This window comes from Equus asinus, chromosome 5, assembly GCF_041296235.1.
Source record: "Equus asinus isolate D_3611 breed Donkey chromosome 5, EquAss-T2T_v2, whole genome shotgun sequence".
Taxonomy (NCBI): Eukaryota; Metazoa; Chordata; class Mammalia; order Perissodactyla; family Equidae; genus Equus; species Equus asinus.
Genome location: NC_091794.1, coordinates 62709742 through 62722799, shown reverse-complemented (window position 1 = coordinate 62722799; position 13058 = coordinate 62709742). Strand labels below are relative to the sequence as shown.

Genomic DNA, 13058 nt, shown 5'->3' with positions numbered 1-13058 from the left:
ACTGCTTGGCCATACTGTGTTAGGCATCTCACATATAAAGTCGAGGAAGGTGGGCACGGATCTTAGCTCAGGGCTGGTCTTCCTCAGCAAAAAGAGGAGGATTGGCAGCAGACATTAGCTCAAAGCTAATCTTACTCCAAAAAAAAAGTCCATATTAGTGAAAGCAATCTACAGATTCAATGCAATCACAGTCAGAATCCCAATGACATTCTTCACAGAAATAGAACAAAGAATCCTAAAACGTATATGGAACAATAAAAGACCCCAAATAGCCAAAGCAATACTGAGAAAAAGGAACCAAAGTGGAGGCATCACAATCCCTGACTTCAAAGCATACTGCAAAGCTATAGTAATCAAAACAGCATGGTACTGGCACAAAAACAGACACATAGATCAATAGAATAGATTTGAAAGCCCAGAAATAAAACCACACATCTATGGGCAGCTAATCTTTGACAAAGGAGCTGAGAACATACAATAGAGAAAGGAAAGTCTCTTCAATAAACGGTGTTGGGAAAACTGGACAGTCACATGCAAAAGAATGAAAGTAGACCATTATCTTACACCATACACAAAAATTAACTCAAAATGGATTAAAGACTTCAATGTAAGATCTGAAACCATAAAACTCCTAGAAGAAAATATAGGCAGTACACTGTTTGACATCAGTCTTAGCAGCATCTTTTTGAATACCGTGTCTACTCAGGCCTGGGAAATAAAAGAGAAAATAAACAAATGGGACTATGTCAGACTAAAAACCTTCTGCAAGCAAAAGAAACCATGAACAAAATGAAAAGACAGCCCACCAACCAGGAGAATATATTTGCAAATCAAGGGGTTGATTTCCAAAATATACAAAGAACTCATACCACTCAATGACAAAAAAAGAAACAAACTGATCAAAAAATGGGCAGAGGCTACACACAGACATTTTCCCAAAAAAGAAGTCTTGTTTCTTTACCATGCAAATCCAATATCTTCCACCGTAGTATCGTTTCTATTACTCTCAGAAAACAAGGATCTTTATGGAGGAACGTGGAGGGGACTCATACTACTGTTTTACATTATTATTATTTTTCTCTTCATGGATTGCTGCTGATGCTGCTGCTAATTGTCTCTTAACCAATGCTGTCTGATATTTCTCTTTGTCTATCTGAATTTCTTCCTCTTCTAATAATCTACTGGCACAGGTGGTCATGGGTCCTGAAGTAGCTCTGCTGCCCTCAGGAAAGTGGTTCTTGATTTCAAACACATTCTTGCTTCATCAGAGAACACAACCAATGATATGGAGTTCAAGGTTTGAGGCTGGAAAGGCAAAGTCCCACAGTAATGTTTAGGTGTTTCTTTTAGTGCACGCCTAACTCTTCAACACATCTTCACACGTGATAATTTCCAAAGCTTCCTGAATAGCAATGTAAATCAGGTTCCTGTTCTTTCTATAGGGATCTATGTTTTCATGCAAATTAAAGGATATGGTTTCTTATTAATGCTCAGTGTCCCTGAATATTAGCAAGCAATCAGAAGCTGAACTACCTGGTATAAATTAGAGAGATCAAAAAAGGATGATGAACTAATTTGTGAGTGTATTTAGCCAAATCTCATCTTTTACAGAAAACATATTCTATGGCACTTGCAATTAGAATAACTATTTTCCCTGAACTGAGATAAACCTTTGTTCTATTAGATATAGAAGGCCACTTTTATCTGGAAAAAATGGGAGAGAAAAATGAGAATTTTAAGTTGGAGTTGAAAAATAGTGGGTTAAAAGTTAAGAGAACAGAGTGGAAGTATTTGTACTTGATCTGCTAAGGATACAAGCTTAACTGCATTTAGAAAAAGGGCTTGGCCTGCTGTGAAGTCACCATGGACACGGTGAAGATTACAAAATGAGTATTAAGTTTCAAAATGATTTACTCAGATCAAAATTATTAAGTAAAATTTTAAAACTTATTTGTCAAACATGTAAGAAACTCTGTGTCTTTGGAAACATAATCATATTATTGATATGGGGATCATAAATTTTAACTACTATTATTAGAATGGTATTCACCATGAAATAATATACCACTGAGAAAAAAATATAGTGAAGGAGTCTTTAAAAAGTTTCTATAACATAAGAAATTATGGAATGAAGATCTTCCATAGAGTCATATTAGTTCTGAAATAACATGGGTGAAATGTTATTGATTTTTATCTGTTGTAAATATTCCATCATATTTATTTCATTTTAGGGAAGAAACGCATATTCCTAAGAGTTGCTGAATATTAACAGCTATTTTCCCCATAAGGTATTAAACTCAGCAGCCACGAATCCATCTCCTCCAAGAGTTAACAGAAATCTTATCTTTATCGTTGTGGACAGATTATTTTACACATTTCCTCCTTATGAATAAGAATTATCAATTCGATATTTTTTCCCCAAAGAACACATTGTCAGTCTAGGAACTAGAAGGCAGATACCTTGATTTTTGTTTAAGGCATTAATTTACCTAAAATTTATTTGAGTCTATTTTTAAGAAAATGAGGAAAATAGTTTTGTATGGAAACCAGTAGAAGATAATAAATACTAAGGATGAATTCAAATGTTATAAAATGTTCTCACATCTACAATTAAAATAGTTGAGTTTGTATTTTCACTCTGCATTACAGTCCATCTATCTAGACAGTGGAAGTTACGTTGTGATTTTCACAATTTTGTGTCTCTGGGTAGTTGCAAACTTGATGTTTAAAACTGAGTGTGCAATGTAACAATCATACCATAGTAGCTCTATTTTACTGAGCGAGTACTAGGCTCCAGGCCCTGAGATAAACGCTTTGTCTGAGCTATAAATCACCTCTTCCTTGGACAGCATAGTGTATTATGCACTCAGATCTTTATATGATGATAAGAACCTGGAGGCTGAAGGTGTTTAAGAGATTTATCTGAGGTCACACCCTAATAAGTGGCAGGACAGGGATTAACAATCGCATCTATATGACTCACAACCTATTCTTCATACTCTACATTCTGCTTTTTCCATTAGTTAGAGAAATTGTAGATCTTAAGTAGTTTAAAAAGAAATGTGGAGTTACAAATTTTATTGAAGGCCAGAGGTCCACGATGCTTCTTCGAGAAACGGATGTTTATGTGTAATAACCTACTCTAAGCAGGTGACCACGTCATTAATCAGAATTGCTCCCTAACTGCTGTGGCCAGGTGAGGGTTAGTGGCGTTTTTCAGGATCTTATGGCACTACTAGAGGAGAGATCCATTTTTCAACTGACATTGCCAGGAAAAATTTAAAATACACCTCCTACCCTGCCAACATGTTGAACTTTGACCCAGGTGTATCTACATAGAGAATCCAAACAAACAAAAACCCATATAGGCTCAACCATAGAACTCGTTGCTTGATTAAACAGAACTAAATTTTACCCCGACTCTTCAATTCCAAGAACAGGCAGACTGGAATTGGCAAAGCCTTCTTCAGAAATCAATGGACAATTTGCCGCTTAAAGAACTATGCACTGAACAACGTAATAAACAATCACAATTTCAGTAATAAGTTTCCTGACACAACAGACTGGCACTTTGCACAGTCGTAATGAGAAAACAGCAGCTGAGGAACTGCAGAAAAGGAGCTAGACTTTACTGGAATACAGATTATACTGAGCTAATTAATGATTTTCACAAATGCCTTGTTGATTAGATATTAAAGTAAAAATCCCTTATATAATTTCTATATTTAGGGACACCATATAATTTTTCATCCAAGCCAGGATTTTCCCGATAATGAAGAACGCTCTATATTTATTTTTCTAAGACAACAGGAGGAAAGACGGGCTCACTTGAGCAAAGCAGGAGGCACGATTCTTTTATTTATAGTTGTCACGTATTAGTGTGTAGAATCAAGAAGTCAAAAAATGCCTTGGAGTTGGAGAAATCATGACTTCTAATACTGGGTCAACCTTCAGTTGTGTGATTTTGGGTGAGTTAATTACTTTCACTGAAAAATGAAGAGGAGAAAAATACCTAACTTGAAGGCTTGTGAGAATTAAAAATTATATCTATAACATAATTAACACAGTGCCTGGCTTGTTTAAAATACTCAATAAGTAGACATATTTAGAATCCTACTTCTCATTGTGTAGCTTAATTTATTATCATCAATCTATTTGTAATATTAATGTAGCTCTGAGTGTTGGGATCCTATGTTTTGAAACTTGAAAGGGATAGAAAGCTCTGACTCTAATGTACCAAACTTCTACGCTCAGATCGGTCAAAAGTAAATCATACTGGGCCGGCTCCGTCGCCGAGTGGTTAAGTTTGTGCGCTCCGCTGCAGCGGCCCAGGGTTCGGATCCTGGGTGCGGACATGGCTCCACTCGTCAGGCCACTTTGAGGCGGCGTCCCACATCCCACAACGAGAAGGACCTACAACTAAGATATACAACTATGTACAGGGGGGTTTGGAGAGATAAAGCAGAAAAAAAAAGTAAATAGTACTCCTTAAAAATTCTGTCTTCATAAGATTAATTGTATATAGGTGTATTGAGTCTAAGGATCAAAGTAGTGATATTCTACTTTGACTAGTGAAAAGCAATAGGATGTCCATATTAATATGATTAGAAGGAAACATCAGAATTAAATTGGTTTAATAAAGTCCAATTCATTCAATAATCTGAAGCAAAAATGTACTATTTTAGTATATAAATAAAATAAGAAAGTGATATTAGGTATAGTTAAGAAATAGAATAAACACTGAACTTCAGTCAATTAATACATGTGAAATAGATTTTAGAAACATGGATTTAAGATATGAAAACTTCAGAAAAGTAAAGTGGAATTAGTTTCCAATTTTCAAGATTTACTTACTTCACCTCTTGTAAGCCAAAGCCAGTGATTTTTTTTTAATGGTTAGGGACCTATATCCACATTCAGGTATGTCTATAAGTGTTGTTTGCTTTTGTTTTTGCATAGACTATATATTATTTACTTCTCAGCATTTAATATAATGACAATTGTGTAATTCCAAGACTAAGAAATTTAATGGGGCAAATTCTTAGTTAAAATATTCTCTCTTACTTTGTTTTTAATCAACTATAAGCTAAAGGAACAAAACTGTAACAGAAAACGTAAAAAGAGTACATGTTATTTTCCTAGGATAGCGCTCTTACAACTTGTGTATTCTCATAGCTATAACACAGCATAGGAAAGTACAAACGAGGTGATCTATTTTTTTCAAGAAAGTTTTAAAGATATACAATTTAAGGGCATAGTTTCTTCCTTTTTCACAGTGCAATCCATTTGCCAACCCTTTTAGCCTTTCCCTTTTCAGAACCCTGAACAACCAAGCTACATCTTACTGTGAACAAATTAGTTTTGACACCTTGAGACATTTAATTATTTGCAAAAGTGAGTCAGATGAAGGTGAAGTTGAGAGAAATGTTTTAAGCTCTAGGAAGATATATATGCTCAAAATTCCGTTAGTGAAAAGTCCATAAATAAACATAATGGAAATGTACAAATAAAGTTTCAAATTTTTAGGAAATGAACATATTACAAAATAGAAATGTAAGGTTTAGCAGGTCATCAGAGTTTTTACATCCTACTATTCAGAAGTCTTTTTCAGAGGTGCAGGAAATCTCAGAGAACGAAGTGAATGTGGTGTTCATTCAGCGCAGCCACTCATTTTACAGTGGCGGGATCTGAGGTGCAGAGAGGGTAAGGGATTTGCCAGGAGGTTAGGGTCACTTGCCAGTGTCTATTAAATTCAGTGAGAGAAACAACATCTAGGTTTCTTATTTGCCCTATATTATTTTATTAATTTCATTTGTCAATAACAATAGCAATTTAGGGGCATCTGCAGTCTGATGCTATGGATAACCTTTTTAATGAGCAAGTTGTGCTAATTAAATTTGTATAATCATAAAAACGGTATAGCTAATTTTTCCAAATACATCTATGGCTATGCTGATTTAAATGGCTATAATTCGAGAACTCTGAGAATTTTTAATCTGTTAACTATTCCATTCATTTATTAATTAATAATTAGTAAATGTTTATTAAATGAACTATTTTGTGAATACGTGTGTGTGTGTGTATGTGTATTCTAAAGTTTGTTTTCCCTTACAATTTTTACAATCTTAAAAAAGTGTTAGGGGCTGGCCCCACCGCCTGGAGGTTGAGTTTGGCACACTCCGCTTCAGTGGCCTGGGTTCTATTCCCGGGCACAGACCTACACCACTCATCAGCAGCCATGCTGTGGCAGCAACCCACACACAAAATACAGGAAGACTGGCACAGATGTCAACTCAGAGTGAATCTTCCTCAATAAAAAGAAAGCAAAAGAAAGATCGCCTTCTTCTGAGAGTGATAATTAGTTGAATTTGGTACATAAAATTAATATTTCAATTGATGTTTATTCATATTCACCCATGTAAGTTAAAATGTTTTAAGATATGAGATGCAAAATATGTCATGAAAACACATTTTTTTTTGTATTTTTGGCCTGTCAATATATTTAAGATATAATGTGAAATATAATTAAGCTTTTTGCATTAAAGTGTATGAGAAACATTATCACATCATTTTTATCATACTTATAAGTGTAGGTATATTCAGCTTGAAACTGTTAAAAGTAAGTCTAGATAAGTCTAGGCAGAAGTGTCAATAGAAAAATACAAGCAGAAATATATAAATATCATATAATAAAAGAGACTATAAGTCTAGGACAAAATGTCCTTTTTCTATATGCTGATTTTTTTCTGTTCACAATTCACACATGAATATTCTGCATACATTATATTCCTTAATATTGAAATACTTGGAAATTTTCTTTAAACGTGCCCAAATTCAAAGTTACTAATTGTTTTAATGAAGACATTCCCTACTATTTTCTAAATGAAAAGGGGTAATGTTATTTTAGAAATAGTGCGGACTTTCCTCCTTTTGTGATAATTCGTCTGGCTTACTTTTCATAGTCATTTTCATTTTCCGTTTCATTACAGTATTATGAAATGTTTACAGAATCCCCCACTATAATAAAAAGATTGGTAGATTTCTAATCGCTTTAAATGATGCATACACGTATCTTTGTTTTGTAAAATATATTTAAAAAATACTCCTTTTTTAATGCTGAATGATGAAGTTGTAGAACTACTCCCACATCCAGGAAGTTGTGGATTATCCACGTATCTAGCAGTGCATAGCTCTATAGATTTATTCTTTGTCTATTTATTGCATCGTTGAAATGTTTTTACAGAAAGAATTCTCTTAGCAAGATTATAATAAAAATTACTTCGACTTTTGAAGAATAGAGCCTTTCATGATTAATGACACACAAAGTTCTGCTCGAAGTTTCCTTAACATCTCAATAAAGTATTTTGATATTTTACAATTATTCTGATGCTATAGAATCACATGTGATTTGTTTTCTATTTAATTATTTTTATTAATTTCTATTAAGGTAATTTTCCATTTATTTGTTTGAAAAATTCTATGTTCACAGTTAATTTGAACAAAACTTTATTTACTTCTCTAGGAAGGAAAATAGGGAAAATTGTCAACATGTTATATAACTAAGGACAATTTCAACACATTAAACAAAGATGGGAGTAGTCATCTTTTTCAGACAATAACTAGCAGCAAATACTTCAGAACTATAATTGACATCCATAAACTACTTTCCTTGAAGCATCTAAAAGTAATTTGTAGAAATTACTTAATTAGCCTCTCAGCAGTTCCCGGCAGTGGATTGCATTGTAATTACAGTGCAATACAGTGCACACTATTGATGGAGAGCATGAGCGCAGATATCTGTACAGCGCTACATGTGCAAAGGAAGCCGGGACCCGGTCAATAGGAAACCCTGCACGGGCACATTCCTCACACTTGTTCGCTAAGGGGGACAGGTAACCAAGGTTGTTTTGTGTACTCTTCCTCCTCGTTAGTTTAGGTTTCCCCCGAAATATCTCACCGACTTTCACATTTTTTTCTGTTCTCTTTGCTCTCTGTCACAGACAAAAAAATTCAGATGTTTTGAAAAATAACTCACTGAGAATATACACTTCATGTTGTTTTCATAGGCTAAGAAAGAAGGAGAGACAGATACAGAGGGAGACACAGAGGGAAAGAGTACAAATTTAGGAAAAGTCATTGGCAAGTGAAATTAAATGCCCAAAGCATGAAAGCTTATAGAAAGTTCAGGAAATACTTCTTACATTTGATGAGTCCAGAGTGGACAATACATCGGAAGTGTACTAAATTGAGTAATTGGAACAAATGCTTCTTTCCTTTCTGTATCCAGGCAGTTGGTCACATAACCCTGCATTTTCTCCCTTTAGAGGCAGAGGTTATTTCTCTAACCTTTGTCTTTGGACTGGGGCATGTGGTTCCCTGATTCAAAGGATGCTAGCAGACATTGTGCAAATTGAGGCTTAAAATGGACTTGCACAGTTGGACTTCCCTTCATGTGGTTCTTGTATTGCCACAGTAAGAAGATGTCTCTGGGGCCCATCCAGTGGCATAGCAGTTAACTTCGCGTGCTCCACTTCAGAGGCCCACGGTTTGCCTGTTCCGATCCTGGGTGTGGACCTACACACACTTCTCAAATCATGCTGTGGCAGGCATCCCACATATAAAGTAGAGGAAGATGGGCAAAGGTGTTAGTTCAGGGCCAATCTTCCTAGCAAAAAGAGGAGGTTTGGCGGTAGATGTTAGCTCAGGGCTAATCTTCCTCAAAAAATAAAAGAAGAAGAAGAAGAAGAAGATGCCTCTGCTAGCCTGCTGATACATAGAGTATGGGAGACAGATGAAAGAAACTGGCAATCTCCAGCTTGGAGCTAAGCCCAGATGAGCCCACCCTAAATAAACTTACGTACAAACGCACAGATGAAAATGAATGATTCCCATTTCAGGATCCAGAATTTTGGGGTAGTTTGTTTCACAATATTATTTTGGCAACATTTGACCGATATAGAATGACACAGTGGGAATTGTAAGTTAGATTCAAGATATAGAGAGACTTTTATTTTAGATTTCATTTTTCTATAAGAAACTGCTCATTTTTGCATTTGTATACGCATTCACATGTTAGGGATAAACTAAACAAGAGCTTTAATTTACAATTTGATTTCAGTGTCAGTATTTAGAAGGCTCTATTACATGGTGACTTCAACATTGTTTCTGGTCTTGACCTTAAGGAAACAGACAGCCAATTATTTCTCCAGCCAAAATGGCTTCACCTGGGATCAGCAAAGAACTGCAATTTGGAGTCTGCAACTATGGCAAGCCACATGCAAGTCCTGAGCAACAAGGGGAGGAGAAACCCTGTTATAGAGGGGCAAAGAAAGTTGGGAGAGCTATTGTAAGCAAAAAGCCCATTGGAGGAGACTGGGAGATCAAAGCGTGGCGGCTTTTCATTGGCTGTGTTGTGACAGTCTCTCCTTGGCTATTACTGGGCAGGAAGAGGAAGTCTTCTTCCTGTTGGGCTCTGCAGTGGTTAATACATGTGAGAGCTCTCCTTTCTGGCCTCTCAACTCTATTTTCAGTGAGGTTTCTGTTTATTGATTTTCACACTGCTATTGCTGATCGAGCATATTCTTGACTAATAACTGTGAAATCTTTTAGGTTACCTTCATTTCAAATTAGAATAAAACCCCAATACCATGAGCAAAGCTTGTTGATAAAATTATTGCTAATAGCTGTATATTGACTTTCAGATATTGGTGAAATATTTGAGTCACACAAATGTTAAAGCTCATGAAACAAGCATGATGAAGTCCATGAGTGAGGTAGGAATTGCAAAAATTTAATACATTTTTAAGCCTTTATTTGTGACTATCACATAGCCTAATGTTACAGAATTACTGAATGTGGGGAAGAAAGAAGCCCATTTTCATTATCTTTCCTCAAAGACAAGACACTACTTAAAAATGATAGTAAAAGCACATTTTCATGTAGCTACAATTTTTTTTCTGGGGATGAGACCTTTTAAGATGTACCTTAGCAATTGTATCTCAATAAAGCTGAAAAAAATTTTTGCCTTGTCACAAACTTGTACATGATGTTGAAAGAAAATGAAAAAGCAGCTACTTATGGTGTTTCTGATATGATACATCATGAAGTATATTTGCTAAAATATTTAATCTAAATATAATTAATTCCTTAAACCTTGTTTCTAAATTATAGGAAATAAATGGAATTAAGAAGAAATCATTAAGTAAATCCAGAAGCAGGACAAGCTATAAGACAACTGTCATTCGTTCATAAGAAATTGATGGCACAAAATAAAAAAGTTGAAGCAAGTTGAGAGTCAAAAAGTGACTAAGAAGATATAACAACCAAATTCAACGAGTGAAATTAAACTGTATCATATATCTAAAAATATTTATGAAGTCATTGTTGGAAAAACTCAGAGCATAAATATACTATCTAGGCATGAAGTATCATGGAATCTATATGTGAATTACAAGTGATTTAAAATGAATAAAAGAGATACAGAGAAAAAGAGAGAGAGGATTTCAACAATATCCAAAAAGTAAGTTTAAATCTCTACTCACACACGAAAAAACAAATACTGTACTTTGTAAATAATAACACAAACTAGGGACAAATTTTATTTTACAACCAGTCATAATCGATATGTTGCTGGAACCACTCGCTGACAGTCAAGGGGATTCTAATCTGCTACTTGCTCTAAAGTGCCCTTAACATTTTATATCAGGAAAGGTGCATTATTCAATGTGTGTAAAATAAAAGGTATGTCTTCGTAGTTAAAAATTCAGAGATTATCTGTCTATTTTGAAAACCAATCACATCCTTCTTTGGCCACATTTCTTGATTCATATTGTAAGGATGAGTTTTAATCAGGCAGCAGGCGTATGAGAAACACTAGAAGTAAAAGATCTAATGAGGATAACGATCCAAACTCAATTCAGGAAATGTTCGGAAAGCATCTTCCCTGAGCTATGAACCCTTTTACTTTGTGAGATTATTTGAATCAATCTACTTGACCACAAACAATGAAATCTTTCAAGTCCAAGTGTGGAAAAAAAGAGAAATCTTTGTCAAGTTCATTTACTATTAGAGAATTAGGACAAACAACCTGGTGGCAGCCACTTCAGAGCTGACCAAAATCTAATGTGGTTCTCCACACCCCTCTGGAGAAAGTGGGTATTATGTAGAATGTTGCCATCTTGTGCGTGCTATGAGATCCGGCAATGCTGAGAAATAATTTTCCTTTAAAAAATCTGACAAAAACAACTATTGTAATTTATATTTGATAAAAATTTTCTGCTTTTAGATTTAATTCTTAATCTCAGAAGCTTATTCTTTTTAGCAACGTTTGCCATTGATCTGGGCTTTGATGCGGAATTAATTTTAATATACACCCATTTCATTTGGTAAAAACGTATACTTGCAGCATCTCTAAATCATACAAATATAAAATTAATTATAAATATTAAATACATTATATTTAAATGCATATAACCATTTTTCAAACACCTTATTTAATTTTAAAATTGTTGACATTTTACTTTTTCAAATAAATTTTATCTAACTTTATCTTCTTCAAATATTCAAGTACGTCAAATAATTTTGTTATGCTAGCTTAATTTTACCTTGTTTTCCATTTCATTTTTAACATATTCAGTTTACCTGTATAAGTGTTCTAGTATTAGAAAGTCAAAGAAATTGGAAAGTTAGGATGCTTTCAAAGGGAAATTTAGTATTACTATCATCGATGGCAGTGATACTGTGAAGTATTAGAAATAACATACTAAATATTTGCAGATAGGGTGGCTATATAGAATGAGTCTTGAGTGACGTGTGATGCTTTAGTCATACACTTTATTGTATTTGCTCATCTCTCAGAGGTATTCGCTAAAACTGGGGCGCTAACCATGTGGAGAAATGCGCATTCTCCGTGCTTTAGAATTTCATTCCCTGTGTACCAAGTACAAAAACCTGTAGTTTTCTCAAGAAACTTTACCTTCAAACTCTCTACATAAAAGAGCATTATGAATATTTTTATCAGCTGTATTTCAGCATTAAGTAAATAACTCAAATAAAGATTGGCTTGGCGTGTAACCGGTTTTAAGTGTGTCTAGTGGAAATCAGAAAGGTCTTTTTCTTTAAATGATAGATTTGTGATCACTGACTTAGCCTCCGTATCTGTCACTGGTCTGTTCAGTTGTCTGTTTCCTCCTGAGTGAGACTGGGTAGGTTGTTGCTAGGAACTTACTCAGTCTGCTGGGTCACCCAGTGTGTTAGTGAGCAAGAGGATGGAGGGTCTCTATGATCTTATTGCTGAAGCATCGATTGTGAGGCCTCCTCTTTCACTTCCCATTTACTTCACTTGATTGTTCTCTCTTTTTTTCTGTCAGGCGTTCTGTCTTCTAAGGGTTGGTCAATTTTATTTTTTCAAAAAATTGACTCATCCTTTTGATCTTTTGTCTTTCTCCTCTATTTCCTTTCTTCTGTTCTCACCTTTGTGACTTCCATCCTTCTGTTAGCTTTGGATTCAGTTTTCCCTTTTCCTAGTTCTGTGTGTTGTCACTTAGGTTGTCAATTTGAGGTCCTTCTTCTTTAAGACATTACAAGTTGATCACTGCAAACTTCCCTCAGTATTATTTTTGCTGCATCCCATAATTTTGGTGTGTTTTTAATTCTTTTTGTTTGTCTTGAGCTATTTTTTAATTTCTCTCTTGATTTCCTCTTTGACCTAATGTCTGTGTAAGAGGCTGCTGTTTAATTTCCATCTCTCAGGAATGATGCAGGTTTCTTCCCGATATTGATTTCTAGTCTCACGCCATTGTGTTCAAGACAGATGCTTGGTATGATTTCAATCGTCTTAATTTTGTTAAGATTTGTTTTGTGACCTCAAACGTGATCCCTTCTGGAAAATACTCTGTGTGCTCTTGAGAAGAAGGTGTATTCTGCTGCTCTTCAATAAAATGTTCTTAGTATTTAATGGCATTTATTTCTACCGTGTCCTTCTTTTCCGTCTGGATGTTCTATTCATTGTTGAAAGTTGGGTCTTGAATTCGCCGACTTTCAACTTGTATAATCTAGTG

At 34.9% G+C, this 13058-nt stretch overlaps 1 protein-coding gene across 6 annotated transcripts in view; it reads right to left on the bottom strand.

Moving 5' to 3' along the window:
• The window catches only part of LOC139045291 (protein phosphatase 1L-like), a 353755-nt gene that overhangs the window by 231437 nt on the left and 109260 nt on the right, over positions 1-13058 (bottom strand). Inside the window, exon 2 of one of the 6 annotated variants that reach the window (XM_070509729.1) lies at positions 3176-13052. The exons of the other annotated variants lie outside the window; for them this stretch is intronic. Coding sequence (XP_070365830.1) covers positions 12999-13052 — 54 coding nt within the window. The 3' untranslated portion in view covers positions 3176-12998. Of the gene's footprint in view, positions 1-3175; positions 13053-13058 lie in introns of those variants that run through there. 6 annotated transcript variants of the gene reach the window in all.